Below are 19,372 nucleotides of genomic sequence, written 5' to 3'. Positions count from 1 at the left end.
TGATATAAATCACTGCTGTTCACAGCCCATTTTTTTTCATATTTCTAACTCTTCAATTCTGGCAAACAATTCTGAGAAAGGTGTTATTATGCCTTCCATATAGGTGATTTAATTGAGGCTCATAGAGTGTAAGTGATTTATGCAAAGTCACATACTGGTAAGGGGAAGGGCCAATATTAGAACTTGGGTTTACTTGGCTCTAAGGCGATGATGCTTAACTAGTTTGCTTTCCTAAATACAAGGATTTGAATTTTATCTTCACCCTATTGACCAACCAATCCTTTAAGATGTCAGAATAGTGGTAATGTTTTTTTCAGATGACAGATCTAAAGAGCAAGGCTCACAATGGCATTGCTTCCTCCACTATTAATGCCTTTAAAAGACATTTAATGCCAATTCACGGCTCGATTGCCTTGGCCTCCAAGTCATGGGCTCTTCCTATAGTACATGTAGGTATTCAGACAGGTGGTAACACCTGTTTTCTCCTGAGTTGGAAGATCACATTCCTTCTTAAGCTCCCTTTGCCTGGAATCTCTTATACATTTGGGCCTGGGATGACTCAAACATTAGAAGTACTGCACTGGGAAGATACAGAACTGATGTCACTACAAAACCACCAAAACAGGCCCAGGCACAATCAAGGCCTTTCTGGGAGTCGGAGCAAGGTTGGCTGGAGTAATTGTCCTAACTTCATCCCCATGCCTATTATTGTTCTGGGGGCTATTTCAATAGACTCTGAGAGAAGGGTTCAACATGTCTACTTCCAAACTCAAATTATCTGTTCAAATCCAGGTTTTAACTGGCTCTGAAAGGGAGCAATGCTTTAAAGTTTTATGGTATGGAGTTTAATTTCCATCCCTACAAAATTCTCCTTCATACTTCAAAAGTGAAAAGGACAGAGAAAACAAACAAACAATAAAGCCTTATGACTAACAATGAAGAGTTTCTGTCATTGGAGACTATGGAACCTATTACCTGTTCCTTTTAGCCAACAAAGAATGACCTATGTTGCTAAGGATAGTCATATAAGAGATAGCTACTTTGCTTCTACCTCACAATCTTCCCAACCCATAAATACTTTTGGGATAAGAAAATAAATGTTCCTGAGAATAGATATCAACTCCCTGTCCACTGCAAGCCACTAGAGCAAAAGAGTTTGTACTTCTTATGGGAACCAAAAGGAACCTTAAATCAAGTGTTATTTAATTTGTAAAATGAACAAGACAATTTTTGGTTTCATCCCCAAATGGAGAGCTAAAAAGAATAGCACTCACATTACAACAGGAAAGAAAGTTGTATAAATGGCAAAATAACAATTTTTCTTAAAACTCTCAGAGAACTGAGTTCACAGGGCAAACAATTATCACAAAATCTAGAGAGAGACTTGTGGAGGGAGAAATAGGACCTGAGTATCTGCTTATCTGGGATAGACACTACCAAACAGCATGTAGACCAGTAAGAAAATTTGGCTTGAAAATGTTAATGACTTTCTAAAGACTGAGTGAGGGCTATCATGAGTGTGTGAAGTCCCCGAGGGCTGCAGATATAAAGGGCTTACATTCAGGTTTTATTCCAAAAACTTCAAGTGTTCCTAGGGACGATCAGGGAGAATCTGAGAAAGCTTGCTCCAAAGTGCCAGCTAAGAGACTGAGACAGCAGTCACTGATGAAATTCCAACCAGACTAAACTCCCCTGATAAACAAAAGACTTAATCATGCAGGAAGAAGGACAACAGATCTTGAAGACACAAGTAGAATCCCACAGCAGTTGACGAAAGGAAACTGAAAAACAAAAAGCTCTATGAGGGGAGGGAGCAGGCATGTGTGCTAGGTTCAGCATTGTATCTGAAGGAGAGGCATGAATACATGAAAAGGTTACATCACTAAAACTCAGGTTCACAGTGCTTACCTAAGATGAAGACCTTATCAGAACATCAGAGAATGCCTGTCCCTCTCTCTGCAACACAACACTAACAACCACTGAGTAAAAATAACAGTGGAGGACAGCAAGAAACATTCTTTCTCAGAAGAGCAAAAGAAAACTGCAAAGCCAATTGGAAAGACTCAAAGCCAATGGGAAGCAAACATCAAACTAAGCCCAACTTCTAACTAGATTAAACTTCCATACTAAAAACTTAGCAGGAAGGACATGTTCATCTTCAGTCATAAACTCTATTTACCTCAGTAATTACTATCTTACCAAGTTTTCAGGTAATATTATGAGAAATACAAAGACAAGAAAAGAAAACATTCTGAAGAGACAAAACAATAATGAGAACCAGAATCAAATATGACATGGGTCTTGAAACTATCAGACAGGGAATTTAAAATAACTGTGGTTGGTGTTCCACTTCTGGCATGGTAATGTGAGGAACTCTGAGGATCCATTCCCCGCTGAAATTGCTGAAAGTTATTTTTTAATATAACCATTTGAATTCTTTCAAAATTATCATAAGGGTATACAGGAAATGGAAAAAAAATGATACATTTCTTTAAAAAATCTAAAACAATAAGAACAATGAGAATCTGTGACATTTGAACCAAGACTTTCTCCATCCTTACACCTTCCCAGCTCAGCATAATGGAAATTATACTCCAGAAGGGTACAGCCAAGAGCACAGTTCCCTTCTCACCTCAGCTCACATCTGAAGGGTCACTTTATCTTTCCAGGAGAGAAGGAACTTCTTATACTGCTTTGAGTTAATCTGTTGCTCAGACTATAAGTTTTAGGTGAGTGTAGCCAAAAGGTGAGGGCTCCCTTCTGCCCAGGCCCAATTTATCAGAAAGAAGCTCTCCCTTCAGCACAGTGTGCTAAGAATACTGGGCCCCCAGTTCCCTGGGACAGGCAAGTCAAGAAGACTTGATGGTACTTAATCCCCATTCAAGTGCACAGGTACTAAAGCAGGAGTGTCACTCAAAGAGAATTGTGCCACTGTGCCCATCCCTAGCTCCAGAGCCTTGTATCAGAGGGTTGTTTTTTTTTGTCCCATTGGGAGAGGCAGGTTTTGAAGCAGAGAGCTCCAATCCCCTTCCAAAGCACTGTCACACAGTGTGGAGAGGTTGAAGTTTGAAAGCATGATAAGAAATGAAGATTGTGGTCAAATGCAATTAAGAGGAGGTCAGTAGATTAGAGATGTAACTTAACATTATGCCAGCTAGTTTATCAGAGGATTAGAAAAAGAGACAGATAAGTAGATTCTTATTGGGATCAAAACAAACATCAAACAATGACATCAAAAACTATGTCTGAAAAGGAGCCAAAATTTCATACCATAAATCTGTGAAGCAATTTATGCCCCAGAGCAATTTCAAAAACAATATAGCAATAGGGCACCTGGGTTTCTCAGTTGGTTAAACATCTGACTTTGGCTCAGGTCATGATCTCCAGGTTCATGAGTTTGAGCCCCACATTGGGCTCTCTGCTGTCAGCACAGAGCCTGCTTCAGATCCTGTGTCCCCCTCTCTCGGCCCCTCCCCTGCTCTCTCACTCAAAATAAATAAATAAATAAACATTAAAAAAATTAAAAACAGGGGTGCCTGGGTGGCTCAGTCAGTTAAGCATCTGACCTCAGGTCAGGTCATGATCTCATGGTTCATGAGTTCAAACCTCGCATTGGGTTCTGTGCTGACAGCTCGGAGCCTGGAGCTTGCTTCGGATTCTGTCTCTCTCTGTCTCTCTTTCTCTCTCTGTCTCTGCCCCTCCCCCACTTGCACTCTCTCTCAAAAATAAATGAAACATATTTTTTTAAATTAAAAACAAAAGAAAAAGAACAGAACAATCAGCCAGCTATTAGTGGAGCTTAACAGCTAAGTATGTTCAGGGAAAAAGACAGTGAAGAGAACTGACAAAACCATTGTCATACAACAGTGACTGTGGGCATACCCAATTCTGTGCCCTCTCAGGAACAACGAAAGAGTCTTTACATAGCTGGGAAGAAATGGACATGACTAAAATAGCCAGCCACTAAACAAACAAGCAAACAACAACAATAATAAGCCCCAGGAGAAGAACAGAAGTACTCAGAGTTGCTAAAATGTATTACCTAAAAAATTGCAAGACATGCAGAGAACCAGGAAAGTATGCCCATGTATGGGGAGCAAAGCAGGCAATAGAAACTGCCTGCAAGAGTGACCAGATGTTAAATTTAACAAAAACTTCAAAGTAGCCACTATAAATATATTTCAAGAATGAAAAACCCTGTGATTAAAGAATAAAGGTAAGTATGATAACAATGTTAAATCAAGTAGAAAAAATAAAAATGAGATATTATGAAAAGAAACAAGTGGAAATTCTGAAAAGTACAAAGAATGAAATAAAAAATTCATGAGAGGAAACAAACAGTAGATTTGAGCTAGTAGAAGAAATAATTTGTAAATTCTGAGATTCATAGATTTTATGTAATCTAAAGAATAGAGAAAAAAGAAAACTGAATAGTCTCAGAGAAATATAGAATAGTATTAATTGGACTAACATGTACATAATGGGAATACCAAAAGCAGAGGGAAAAGGAGGAGAAAAAATTCAAAGAAATAAGGTTTGAAAACTTCCCAGATTTAATGAAAAATATTCATCTACATATCCAGGAAGCTCAGTGAATTTCAAGTAGAATACATGCAAGAGATTGGCAAACAGACACAACATAGTAAAATACTAAAAGCCAAAAACAAGAAGAAAATATTGAAAAAACCAAGAGAAAAATAACTCCTACCTTATAAGAGAACCACAGTAAGATTAATAGCTAATTTATCATCAAAATAATGGATGCCAGAAGGAAGGAAGACAACATATTCAAACTGCTCACAGATACAACCTGTTAGCCAGGAATTCTGTGTTCATCAAAGTTAATTTTCAAAAATGATGGCAAAATAAAGAAATAGATAAAAAATGAAAGAATCTGTTGCTAGCATTCTCACCTTACAAATAATACTAAAGAAAGTTCTCTGGTTCTGAATGTGAATGCCCCCAGACAGTAATTTGAATCCATGGAAAATAAAAGCACACATACAGGTAATTATGTAATTCTAAAAGACAGTACAAGTGCATATTTTTCCCTTTCCTTCGCTTAACTGATTTTGAAAAGGAACTGTTTAAAACAGTACATTTATAATGTGTTGTTTGGGGCTATAACATATAGAGCTGAAATATATCTGCCAATAAGAGCACAAAGGATATGGGTGGGAGCAAAGCTGTATTAGGATAAGGACATGAATCCACAAGGTAACTAAAATACCTCTGAAGAAACGAAGAGAACCAGAAGTGATAAATAAGGAGACTAACATAATTCTACAGATATTACTTGCTATCCTTCTTCTTGCATCTTTCATAAAATACATAAAGTTATGTAAAGTAATAATAAAAATGGATGGGCTTATAAGATTTTTTGATGTGATATGTATAACAATATTACCAAAATGAGTGGAAAAAGGGAATAGGACTGTATGGGAATGATGTTTCTATGTCTTACTGGAGTTTAGTTAGTATAAATATGAGATCCTGGTAAGTTAAGATGTATGTGCCAAGTCCTAGGACAATCACAAAGGAAACACTTCTGAAAAATATAATGAAAATGTTATTAAAGAAACTAAAATTCTTTATTAAAATATATTCAATTAATGTAAGGAAAAGGAAGGAAAGGAAGAATAGAGGAACAAAAAATACATGAGCCATATGACAGACTAAAAGTGAGTTGGCAGAAATAATTACAATTATATCAATAACATCAAATGTGAATGAATTAAACAACTCAAATGAAAGGCAAAATTGTCAGACTGAATTTTAAAAAGATCCAACTATATGCTGTTTATAGGAGACACACTTTAGATTCACAAGTAGATTGAAAGAAAAGGGATGAAAAAATATAAATCATCCAAATCTGAGGCATTGTATTACAGATGAATGCCCTAACCTTATGAAAGGGTGGGGGGAAAAGAGCTGACCTAAGATGCTTTGGAAAATAGTGTTTTCACTGTATATTATAAGGATGAAGACAAAAAGAACTGACAAAATAAATTCTGTGCTCTTATTGGGAAATTTGTTTCCCACAGATATACATGACAACAATTCTGAAACTACTTTAAATATATAGTAGGGTTAAATCAGTCAATCAATCAATCAATCAATCATATATAAGGAGAACCAGGTTTCTCACTGTCAGTGACAGAAGTTAAAAATAAGTGGAGGGACTGGGGTGCCTGAATGTTTCAGTCAGAAGAACATGCAATTCTTGATCTTGGGGTTGCAAGTTTGAGTCCACATTGGGTGTAGAGATTACTTAAATAAATTTTAAAAAAACTTTAAAAATAAGTGGAGAAAAAGCTAAATTAATACCTGTCATAATGGATTAGAGTCATAAGTATGAATGTATGTATTGTGGGGAGGGGAGAAGGAGGGAAGGAGAGATACAGACACAATAAATAGATGTAGGTATACATACATCTCTTTGCTCTATCAGCTGAGAAGTCCTAGAAACAATGACACTCCATTAGCAACAGATACACCTTGCATTCAGATCTTAATTATATATGATTATCCAATAAAAGTAACCAAGATTTCTTGGAGAAGTGGCTGATTATTGGGCCATTGGAAAAAGGAAAATACAAGATGAATCTGGAATATCTTGTAGTACCAGAAAGCAAGGAAGCAGAAAAAGGATAATGGTATGCTAACCTGAAAGAGCCCCTATGGCCAAGGGTGGTATAATTTGGGGGGAAAAACCCAAAAACAATAATGATCATATTGAATTATAATGCCAAAGATTTAAAAATTCATGAGTCATAGTGATAGAAACAAAGATTTGTATCAATAAGTCAATCGGGGGAGGGGGAGGACAAATCTTTAATATAATAAATAATTTGGAAGTATTAAATGTAGAAGGAAATGAGTGATATAAAAATTTTACCATAAGAACATCATTGTAATAATTGCTGCAGGAAAAATCCACAGGATATTTTTCAGTTTCAAATTATTTGACTCCTATTATTTATTAATTACTATGGTTATTTTCTTTTCATTTTAAAAAAATTTTTTAGGGCGCCTGGGTGGCGCAGTCGGTTAAGCGTCCGACTTCAGCCAGGTCACGATCTCGCGGTCTGTGAGTTTGAGCCCCGCGTCGGGCTCTGGGCTGATGGCTCAGAGCCTGGAGCCTGTTTCCGATTCTGTGTCTCCCTCTCTCTCTGCCCCTCCCCCGTTCATGCTCTCTCTCTGTCCCAAAAATAAATAAACGTTGAAAAAAAAATTAAAAAAAAATTTTTTTAAATGTTTATTTTTTAAGAGACAGAAAGAGACAGAGCATGAGTGGGGGAGGGGTTCAGAGAGAGGGAGACACAGAATCCAAAGCAGGCTTCAGGCTCTGAACTGTCAGCACAGAGCCGGACATGGGGCCCCAACTCACAAACCATGAGATAATAACCTGAGCCAAAGTCAGACGCTTAACTGACTGAGCCACACAGGCACCCTACTGTGGTTGTTTTCAAACACATATCTACAAATTCTTTGGTACTCCCCCATCCAGGGGGTAGAACTTAATTCCTCTCCTCTTTAATGTGAGCTAGACTTGGTAACTTGCTTCTAACAAATAGAGTAAAAAAAGAGAAAAACAGTAACTTTATAAGTGGAGAAACCCAGTAGACATCATCTTAACCAAGTGATGAAAATTAACTTCACCATTGATTGGTCATGTTGATATCATGTAAGCCTGATATTATGATGAAAATGGCATTTCACCTCTGTGATATTCTTCTTCCAAATCAGTAACTCTGGTGTAATTATGAGAAAAATATCAGACAAACCCAAATTGAGGAACATTCTACAAAATACCTCACTCTTCAAAAGTGTCAAGGTCATGAAAACCAAGGAAGACTGAGAAACTACAACAGAGCAGAGTAGACTAAAAAGATGTTTTAACTTTGTATCCTGGGTTGAATCTTGGAATAGAGAAAAGTCATTTGTAGAAAACCTGGAGAAATGTGAATAAAGTCTGTAATTTAGTTAACAGTAGGGCACAAAAGTTAATTTCTTTATTTTTATAAATGTAACATAATTATTAGACAAAGCTGGACATAGGGTATATGGGAACTCTTTGTACGATCCTTAAAAGTCTTCATTAGAACTAAAATAATTTCAGAACAAAAACTTTAAAAAAAATACACCAGGCTGAGTTTCAAGAACCCATATAATAAAACTCTCTTAATGAATGAAACGGACTAAATAGCTGAGAAAACAAACTGAAATGTCATTACATGGACTCATTATTCAGTGAGAAAGGGAGAATTTGACAGACTACAGTTGACAGCAATTACTTGAAAAAATAAAACCATTCCATGTTATGCCAGAAAATTTGAACTACTTAATAAACTAGTTATGCACACATATATCTATTTATCATGTGTATGTGCATGAAAGAGTATTTTCTAAATACTGTTATGCCACTTCCTTCAATCAAAAATATAATTTTAATTTATTTTAACATTTCTTTAGTTTTGAGAGACAGAGAGATATAGAGCATGATCAGGGGAGGGGCAGAGAGAGACACAGAATCTGAAGCAGACTCCAGGATCTGAGCTGTCAGCACAGAGCCCGATGTGGGACTCAAACCCACAAACTGTGAGAACATGACCTGAGCTGAAGTCAGACACTCAACTGACTGACCCACCCAGGGGCCCCCCAAAATATTATTTTAATATAATTCAATGTCACTTATATGTACATTTTTCATTCCTTTTTATATCTACACAATTTCTACAGTATGGATAATTTATTTAATCATTCCCATATTGATTTAAATTATTTCCACCAACTTAATTGTTTCTATCAACATTGGAGTGGTTACAAAGTTAAGCCAGATAAAGTTTTTGTCCTTATGGCACTTTTAGGTAAGGGAGGGATACAAAGTAGAAAGCCAACAAAACAGGGTGAAAGTGTTAGGATGGGAAAATACAGCATCTAAAGGATAATGTAGAACAGGTAATGTAGGCAGAATCAAGAGGCCAGCAGAGGCTTTCTTTTTATTATAAATTTAATTTTTAAAAGCACCAAGCCTGTTAGCAAGGGCACTTTCTCTCAAACAACTCAGCTTCTGCCACAGGACAAGGTTGCCTGGCCCAAGCTGTAGTACAGCTGATGTGTGCCTACCCTGAACCCAATAAGAGGCTCTACATAGATGTGGATCTCAAGGTTTAATTAAGCAAGGCAATCTAAAGAATCTACCTGAGGTGGATCTTGAGCATACTGTCATTATTAAAAGTCTAAGCAGACCAACTCAAGGATTCCTATTAACTGTGGCCAACACGGATACCATGGGAACATTTGAAATGGCAGTGGTTATGACACAGCATTTCAGGTTCACAACAATTCATAAGCATTATGCCCTGATAACCAGAAACCCTTTACCACAATAATCCACAATGTGTGCAGCATTTAGCTGTGAGTTCAGGAAGCAGGCAGAATTATCTGGCAGAGATGAAAAGTTGTGCTTCAAGATAGGTTCATTTCCTTGAACATGGCCAATGGCTATTCTGAGTAGTTTGTGAAACTTTTGAAACATATCCATGCCAAATTTCCAAATGTCGGGGAATATAGTATGGAGGGATGGTAGAAGGGTTTACTTTCTGAAACAGATACAGTCTAATTGGAAATCATGTTTTCTGTGTTTCACTTAACAGAACATGAGTGGACTACTCTCAGTAGAACAAAGACCCAATGTATTATGTCTGCTTGTGCTCTGAAGGGGCGAATCATCTCATATGGTGGCCACTTGAATCTACATTATGCAGCCAAATCTTTGGATGTAGAGCAGATTTTGCCATGCTGGGAAGGATGCTTTCAATCCATACAGAGTGTGCTAGAGAAGTGAAGGAGAGGAATAGCTGTCTCAAGCTCTTCTATGGGATGAGCTTTGAAACAACAATGAAAAAGAAACATGCAGGAGGAGTTCCTGAATATAGAGATTCAGAACAAAAAACTACGGAAGTGACTTCTAAAGGGAACACAGAGGGGCACCTGGGTGGCTCAGACAGTTAAGCATCCAACTCTTGATTTTGGCTCAGGTCATGATCCCATGGTTCAGATCCAGCCATGCATTGGGCTCTGCACTGACAGCCTGACAGTGAGGAGCCTGCTTGGGAGTCTCTCTCTCTCTCTCTCTCTCTCCCTCTCTCTCTCTCCCTCTGTCTCTCTTCCCCCCCCCCCCACTAATGCTCTCTCTCTCTCAAATAAACATTAAAAACATAAATAAAGGGAACATAGAAAACAATATTCTGGATATCACAGTCTTGTACAAGAGCTCCAGGTTGGTAAAATGCTACCTTCCTTTCTTCTGCCCTCACACCATTTGGAGGACTTTGGGCTTTGCAGCCATCCCTAGTGTCCTCTTGGTACATGAAAACAGGACATTGATTAGGTCAGAAGCTCAGGGTATCTACTTTCTAGAACTCACATCTTTATTGTTAAATTAATATGTGCACATTTTTCATTCCTTTTTAAAAATAGTTTTCACTTTAATATAATGCTATTATCTTCAAGTATCTACTTATATTTATTTTTCTATTTCAAATTTTTATTTAGATTCTAGTTATTTAACATATAGTGTAATATTGGTTTCAAAAATCTACTTATATCTAAAAGCTACTGTGATTAATTTAATTTTGAAGGTAGCTACGTGTTATATTGATGCACTGAAATTGCTCAGGGATAAGAATAAAGGTAAACACCTGTATGATCTTCCTGTCAGTGTACACCAGTGAGTGTCTGATCTCTCTCGTCAGTATTTAGGAAAACAGGGTCAATATTTTCTATCGATATTTCCTTAAAAATGGTGTCAAAGTTGCTCAGACTACATGTAAGGAGAATAAGCAGAGGAGGAGACAATGAAACTTCTGCTCCATTTTTTTGTGCAGACAGAAAGAAGTTTCATCTGTGAGTCAATCTGCAAACAGCTGCTTCTGAAACTCTGAGTTTTTTGGGAGATGCACCGTTGAAAATTATAAGAGCCACTCAAGCAGCATGTAAGCTGAAGCCTGACACTCCCCCCTACTCCCCATCTTCAACCTACATCTGACGATCTGCCTGATTAGATATGCCTTCCCTCCAAATACACAGAAAAGTGCAAAGGTACAAGGCAACTTTCACTAAGGGCAATATAAGAGGTACAAACCCTGTATGTAGAATAGAGAGGGAAGGGAGAGATCACTTCCAGTTGTGGTGGCTTTAGAGGCTGGGTGATGAAGTCTGGGCTCCTAAGAATGAGCAGGACCAGGATTTAGGAGGAAGTAGAGGGTAATCAGGAGGAAGAAAATGGCATGTTGATGACAAAGAGAGAAGAAGGCATACTTGGGGCACAGTGAATGAGAGTTCCTTTTGATGCAGTAGAGAAGTGTATGACAAGGCTGTGAACATGGGTCCTGAGAATCAATTCTGATCAATGTTGAATGTCAGGATGAGGAAAGTAGGATTTATTTCTCTGATGGTGGGGTTGCCATCCAGGACTTTCGAGCAGGAGAATAACAAGCTAAAAATAAGGAGGAGTAAAGTTGAATTTGATGGTAATGTGCTAGGTAAATTGGAAAGGGAGAAGGAGGCACTGAAAGCAGATAGGTCAGAGAAGGAGTTCCCTTAACAGTCAGGCGTGAGGCAATAATGTCCTAAACCTATACACAAATGTTTATAGGAGCTCCCTTCATAATTACTCAAAACTAGGAACAACTTAAATGTTCTGCAGGTAAATGGACAAATAAACTGTTACATCCATATAACAGAAAGTTACTCAGCAAAAAGAAAAGAATGAACTATCAGTGCTACATGAAATAGCTTAAATGACTTTCCAGGTCATTTTGCTGAGTAAAAGAAGCCTGTCTCTAAATGTGATATATTGTAGATTTCTTTTATATAACATTTTGCAAAAGACAAAACTATAGGAATTGGGAATAGACCAGTGGTTGCCAGAGTTCAAGGATGGGGGTAAGATATGACTACAAAAGGGTAGCATAAGGGAGTTTTTTGGAGGGGTGACTGAACTGTATCCTGGTTGTGGTGATGATTACATAAATCTATACTTTTGTTAAACTTCATAGAAGTATCCACACAAAAAAGGGCCAATTTTATTGCATGATAATGTTTTTTAAAAAATCTGCGTTGTCCCCCATTAAATGTAACATCTGATGGGGCACCAGGGTGGCTCAGTCGGTTTAAGCTTTGGACTTTGGCTCAGGTCATGATCTCACAATTTGGTTTGTGGGTGTGTTGGGCTCTGTGCTGACAGCTCAGAGCCTGGAGCCTGCTTCGGATTCTGTGTCTCCCTCTCTCTGTCCCTCCCCTGCTCACACTATGTCTCTCTCGCTCTCTCTAAAATAAATAAACACATTTAACATGTGAAAGAATGGAAACATTTGGTCGTAGTTAATGATTACATCTTTATAATTCACTGTCTATATTTACATTGAAAACTCTCTCTTGAATAATAGAAAATGTATCCCTCAACTGTGGAATAAATTATTCATGCTTAAATATAAATTATGAAGCATTAAGCCTGAAAAAGATATTTATTTTTTGAACCTTTTCTTTCCCATGGCAGGCTTTGTTGTTGGCTGCCTCATCCCCCTGTGACCATCCTAGGCAAAAGATTCCTTACTTCCTCCTTTCCCTGACTCCCCAGCTGACTCCATTAGCCAGAATACCATTTCTGGCAACAACACACCTTCAAGTACTCAAGGTTATGAGTTGTTAGGGTATCATTTTCCACTTTTAACTAATATTTTTTTGCAGCACTGATGTTGTCTTTGCTTCTGATCATAACAATTATGCATGTTGATAGTTCTCTTTTTGAATGGAACAAAGTGAATGATACCAGAATATCTTAAGAGTGCTATGAATGAATGAAAATTCTACCTAATAAGCCTCACACCAAATGGTGAGATATAGGGGACCAAATGGTGAGATATAGGGAACTCTCTCCTTTCTGAATGAGTGTATGAAAGCTATTTGAGTTCCAAAATAAAGTTCACTCTGAGGAAAGCTGGCTTTTCTGTGGACTCATCTGATTAACAAGGCACCAGATCCTAGAGAACAGAAGAGGTCTGTCTGAAGTCTATTTGAAACCCAAGCGGAATTCATCCATCAGTCATCAATGAAAAAGTCAGGCTTCTAACACTTGATAACTTGAGTTCAGCCAGAGAGAGAAAATAGTTGATTATTTATATAAAATTGTTAACAAGAGAAAACTGGGCTTCTTTCCACAGATTAATCTGGGAGCCAGTTTTTTTTAAAGGTGCACTTTTAATAAGATTTTTTTCTCCTAACATCAATATGTTGTGCGAACTGTCATTTCATTTGTAGCCATTACGAAATTTTTCCTAAGTCTTAAAAATTGATAAAACTATCTTGTCCTCCATATTGTGTCAAATATCGACTATGAGGCATCATTTTTAAGTATCATTGTAAAATATCATGATCATTTAGTATCATACTTAAAACATTAAAAGATTCAAAAGAAGTCGTAAAAAAAATCCCACACTCTCACTCCTACATTCTTTTCCTGCCGCCTCTACCCACCGCCTTCCCCCATCTACCACCTTCGCCCGTTTTAACGCTAGTTAGGACTCCAGGGGAAATGGTGGACTGTAGGTCTTCCCGGAGGAGAGGAGGTGGGCGAATTTGAAGCAGGAGAGAGAAGGAGATAATTCCCAAACGAAGGAGAAATGGTCGATTAACCCCTAAAAGCTGATCCTCCCTGGCAATCCAAGAAGGGCGAATAGCAACTGCAAGAGTAAGATACCAGTTCTATTGTCTGTGATTGGCAAATACGAAAAAAGATTGACAGTATCAACTGGAGGGAATGCAGGGGGCGGACTGCAGTGTTAAATGGGAGGAGTAACTGAAGACTGGAGCTCATTGATGACGCGACCCTCACGTGACCAGGAGTCGACGTGTGCAGAAGTCCTTATAGTCCAGGGCCTGTTTCCCTGTAGCTGCTACGTATTGCTGGAGAAGGAGAAAAGTGCCCCGGATCCTTTCAGGTCAGTATAAAAGCGGGCGCTGCCTTGGGGATCCTGAGGTCTAGGAACCAGAGAGCAAAAGCTAGTCAGGGTCGCCACTGTTTTCCTGACATTACAGTCCGCCAAACTCCCATTTTTTGCAGGAGATTTGGGGCTGTTTGGTGGGGGTGGGGGATGGGGGAGGAAAGGCAGAATGCTAACCAATTGAGGGTTCCTAGAGAAACAGAAACAATTTGGGAAATAACATGTGCCTTCCACTCCCTGCCTGCAGGGAGCCGGGGGGCACCGGGGAGGGAGGGCGGGGTTGCCTTAAAAGGAAGGAGAGGACAACTTTAGATGAACAAGGCCTAGAATCGTGAAAAGGATCCGAGATTCAGGTACTGGCCTGCTCAGCAAGCACTTCTGTCCTTCTGCAGGACTCTTGGTCTTTGGACGCGACACAGATCGAGTGAGGGAAGAGGCAGGAAAATCCCCTGGATCCCTGCAGGTCAGTGTAAGGTTGCCTCAGGTCCCTTCGGGTGGGGACGGGAGTGGGAGTGGGACTGGGAGTGTGGATGACAGCAAAGCAGATCCTGGGGTCGCCACAGCCTCTCCCCATCCGGATTAAGCGCCGGAGGCCTTTGCAGAGCCTGCAGCGGAAATGGGGCGGGGGCGGGGGAGGTTGGAGAGACCGGGAAGGGGGAGGGGAGGCCAGATACTGCACCACCCGGTCTCAGGTGAGTGGCGGGAGTTTGGAACCTCTTGGGAAAGCCCAGGAGGGCGGGAATATTGGAGACAGGCCTCTAAGGAGAGGGTTAATTGCTTCTGCGCTGCTTCCGTTTGTGTGCTAGGAGAGGCCTGTAAGCAGGGCCTGCTGGGAAATGGTGGGCTGGAGCGGGAGAAGGGAAGATGGAGCTGGAGCGAAACGGGGAGGGAAGGAAGGTGGAGGAAGGGGTGGAGTCGGGGGAGTTCTGAGCCTGAGGACCTAGGCTTCTCTAGTTGGAAAACTTAGACATATTAGGGACCTGAAAGAGAAGAGACCAGTCGCTATGGGAACCCATACTATGGCTGGTCTATTTGTCTGGCATCTAGTTTTGTTTCCTTGTTTTCTAGAATTAATTTATTCAAAAGAAATAACAGAAAAATACTCAACATGCAAAAGTCTTGTGAAGAAAATGAAGGAAAACCACAGAACATGCCAAAGGCAGAGGCAGGCCGCCCTTCAGAAGCTGTACCACAGGAGGCAGAAGGAAATCCTCAACCTTCCGAAGAAGGTGTAAGCCAGGAAGCAGAAGGAAATCTTAGAGGAGGGCTGACCCAACCTGGCCAGGGGTTTAAAGAGGACACTCCTGTGAGGCATTTGGACCCTGAAGAAATGATAAGAGGAGTAGATGAGTTGGAAAGGCTTAGGGAAGAGATAAGAAGAGTAAGAAACAAGTTTGTGATGATGCATTGGAAGCAAAGACATTCACGCAGCCGCCCTTATCCTGTGTGCTTTAGGCCTTGAATTTTTTTGTCTGATATTAAATCTGGCCCCTGCTTTCTTTCTGTTAGCGTTTTCTGATGTATCTTTGACTTTCGTTTTATTTTAATCATCTGGTGGAATTTTTTTTAGGTAGTTCCCTTGTTACCAGCATCTCACTGGATTTTGTATTTTGACCCATTCTCCAGGTCTGTTTTTCAATTGGAAAGTTTCACACATATGCATGAAAATATATTCATTCTATATTGTAAAGTAAAACATAACCGGTTACAAAGCAGTATATTTAGTATCAGCTCACATATGTAGGATTAAATCCCAAATTGTGTGTGTGCGTGCGTGTGTATACATACATACATATATCAAAAACTTAACTGCTTATTTCTGTGTAGCGTGAGCTTTTTCTTTCTGCTTATATGTATTTTTTCATGAACACATGTCACACACACAAAAAGAATAAAAGTTTTATAAGTAAGAGTCAAATAATTTGCAACCAGCTTATAAGGGCAATGGGGGCACCTAAATTCTTGATGGAATAACTAAAAGAAATATGTAAACCTCAAACTACCTCTGGATCTCTTAGCCAGAGGAATAAAACTGGCAATTATTGCAGATACACTTGCTTAGACTCAGTCTTTTCATGGGGAAAACATTTGCCTCACAGAGCTGCTATAAGGAAGAAATGAGGCAACACTGAGCTGTGCCAAGTAGACTCATTCCCACCTGTGCATACAGAACCCCAACCCACTACAGAACATCAGTTATTGGAGGGAAGTCCCTGGCATGACTTACCTGTGCTCAGGAACAAGTTCACTAGTAGGCAGGGCATTGGGGGCTTCCATGCCAGTTATCTGCTATTGAACCCCACTCCTCCCCTGGGTTCTGCCATGCCTGGTGGGCACTACTACCTCTTCTGCTGGGTCCTTTACTCTCTGCTGGCCCTCACTGCTCCTGACACATTGGAGTGCTTGGGTGCCAAATCCCACTCAATTTCCTGGAGTCCTTACTGGGTTGAACCTCCATTCTTTTCTGAAGCCTGTCTGCTTTATAGTGACCCTTAACACAGGTGAGACTGCTCTAGGATTGCTTGAGCCACAGTGTCTTGCAGAGTTTTTAGCAAAACAGCTCCTTTTGTTTTTAATCCCAGGACCCTTCCTCTAACTAGGAGTCAGACATGATGAGGTTATTTTGGGAGTAGGACCAAGGTATAAGTTTGAGTAAAAAAAGTGCTGTAGTCAGAGTTGCTGCTTTAGGTCTAAGGACTAACTAAAGTTTTGTCTTCTCTTGTGAGATAATCTCTCCCTGAAGGCGCCTGGCAGGCTCGTCCTACTGGTTCAGAAGACTGAATATGCATAAATTGCACAAAACAATACAGGAAACCGATCTAAGGGAATAGTTTCCTTCACCCCATCCCATCCCCAGTTGAAACGTGAAAAAAGAAAAAAAGACTTGGAACTGTATAAATGCGCTAATAGAAAGGCTACTATGTAAATGTTCAGAATTTTATTTCCCCTACAGAACAAAAACTCTTTTCTTCCTGACAGCCTCACATACTTGTGTTTAACTGAGACATCATGTTTTAATATTGAATTGATTTCTTGATTATTACTAAGGAGCTGGTGTTGTCCAAATTCTGCTATCGACTCAATAGTCTTCAACAAATCTTTTTATTTCTCTAGTATCATGGCAAGCAATTCCAAAACGAAAATGCATGATGTAGATTGCACTCCAAATGTTTTCTCAAAGTCTTGCATAATCACCTGCATTAGAATCACCTTGGAGAGCATCTTTAAAATAATGATTTCTGGGGCTGACCTAAGACTCATTGACTGCAAGTGGGCTGTAAAAGTAACAGCAAGTTCCTCTAGGGGATTATGATACACACTGAAGCATGAGGATGACTGGTATATACAGTATGCTTTACATTGTTTCAAATATGAACCCTAAAATAATTAGGAGACAATATGGATGAATTTTATTGAAATTCAGAGAGGTCTACAACAGTATTTATATTTTTAAGTATGAACTATGAAAAGATTGACAGATCTATACATAAAATTTAAAAGATTCCCCTTAATAATGAAATACAAGATAAAAAGACAAGGGAAGAAATGTAATATTAGATACATTTTTTCTTGACTGAACACCATGTTTGGCCATGCATTCACTCCTTCTAATATGAGTTAAATATATTCAGGTTCCCTTTTTGTGATCAGCACACAAAATGGTTAGCCAGTCCTATGCTTTTTGGCTTTGTTTTCATTTTTTCATTGTGATATAATTTGGGGGGATCTTCATGTCTCCAAACTATTCTTCAAAGTTGCAACAGCTGGATGGATGCTAGTTGGGCTCTACTCTGGTTGGAGTGAGATGAACTATGTCCTCATTGCACCAGTTCTACAAGACAGGGTAAATCCATTCTCCTGGTTCTCAGAGGGGCTGTGCTCAGGTAGTCACTGAGGTAGACTTGGGTGTGCTCACCCAAGTCACTCCTCCTGAGGGTGGCTCTGACTATGATTTCTCTGTTCCAGCCTGCAGCAGGCACAGACTCTTAAGATGATGGCTGGGCTACCCTGGACATACTTGGAGGACAACATCTGTCCTCATTGCAGATCAGAGCAGTTTACCTTTGCTTCCTTCTCCCCTTCTCTTTTAAGGAACTTTGTGTATGGGATGTGATAAAGCCCCAAAGATTCATAACCAGAAACATTGGTTTATGATCATCTTTGTCTATGCAATTGTCTGAACTGGGTTTGGCCAGGTAACTTGGAGATAAAGCTGAAGAGGTTGACTTTTCTTTCAGAGTCCAGTGAAGTAGCTCCCAAAACAATTGGGATGAAAATGGGTATAGATTTCAGGCAAGACTTCTATCATTCTCCTACTATCCAGCTTGCTCAGACTCCCAGAAGGCCTCGGTTGTGTCTGGGCCTGTTGGTGTGGTTCAGCAATAACTCTGTGTGTGTCTGGTGCAGTGCTTCTGATGTCTGTATCAGCCCTGGCTCAGGGATATAGGAAACCCCAGGTAAAGGAAGCTTACAAGAGTATGTGGTCCTACAGTTCAGGAGAAAAGGGGTGTCACCTCCTGTTTGAACAACATCCTTGCACTGTGGGCTCAGCCCCCAACTTGGGGGCCAGAGGAGTTAAGTCATAAGTTGGTATGAAGATGCATTTGAAGGCATTGATGGTAGAGGAAACAATTGTTACCGTTGCTTTTTTGGTCTGTCATCTGAGGAATTATTACCACTTTTTATTTTTCATATCCTGAAAAACTGGTTGGGCAATAAGGTGAAGATAAAATTCAAGTTCTTGGGTTTAGGAAGGCAAAGTGGTTAAGTGTATGGCCTTGGAGTCAGAAAAAACTTAGGTTCCAAGCTGGGCTCTTTCCCTTACAGCGTGTAACATTGCATTAATCACTTATCATTTTTTCTTGGAGGACACCTACTATCTTTGAGACTAGACCATTCATGGGCTCTCTGGAAATGGAACTCTTAGACCAAAGAGAAAATTTCCTTTCCATCACCATCACTGCTGTTATCATCATCATCATCATCATCATCAATGTCATTATCATCATCAAGGGATGGTATTGAGTGAATACTCAGTGGATTCCTGTTGGGTACAGGCCACATACTGTGAAGATTTCTAATGATCAATGAGCAAGCCCTGGAAACCTATCATCTGAAAAATGAGGCCAGTATAATGGAAAAGCAGTGGCTAGAATTGGATTCTCTATGTATAAAAAGTGTGAGCCCAGAGTGGTCCATTCATCTCTAAAATGAGTATGACTCTACATAAACCCACAAGACTGTTGTGGGAAGTAAGTGCAGAAAACTATGAAATTCCTGGCTTACAACAGGCCCTCATAGAACATTAGATCTTTGATCATCATTATCAAAATCATCATCATCATCATCATCATCATCCGGTG

The 19,372-nt window shown here is 39.5% G+C and overlaps 1 protein-coding gene across 1 annotated transcript; it reads left to right on the top strand.

The window, feature by feature from the left end:
* Window positions 1-13,888: 13,888 nt before the first annotated feature.
* TCEAL8 (transcription elongation factor A like 8) lies at window positions 13,889-16,058 on the top strand. Its single transcript, XM_047844826.1, has 3 exons — window positions 13,889-14,006; window positions 14,402-14,472; window positions 15,078-16,058. The coding sequence occupies exon 3, from the start codon at window positions 15,118-15,120 to the stop codon at window positions 15,469-15,471; it is 354 nt and encodes a 117-aa protein (XP_047700782.1). The 5' UTR covers window positions 13,889-14,006; window positions 14,402-14,472; window positions 15,078-15,117; the 3' UTR covers window positions 15,472-16,058.
* The last annotated feature ends 3,314 nt before the right edge of the window (window positions 16,059-19,372 follow it).

This window comes from Prionailurus viverrinus, chromosome X (genome assembly GCF_022837055.1).
Source record: "Prionailurus viverrinus isolate Anna chromosome X, UM_Priviv_1.0, whole genome shotgun sequence".
Taxonomy (NCBI): domain Eukaryota; kingdom Metazoa; phylum Chordata; class Mammalia; order Carnivora; family Felidae; genus Prionailurus; species Prionailurus viverrinus.
Note: the sequence above shows the minus strand (reverse complement) of the source record. Positions and strands in the feature narration are given on the sequence as shown.

Coding starts and splice junctions, on each gene's coding strand:
- TCEAL8 (XM_047844826.1), top strand. CDS start 15,118: ATGCAAAAGTCTTGTGAAGAAAATGAAGGAAAACCACAGAACATGCCA.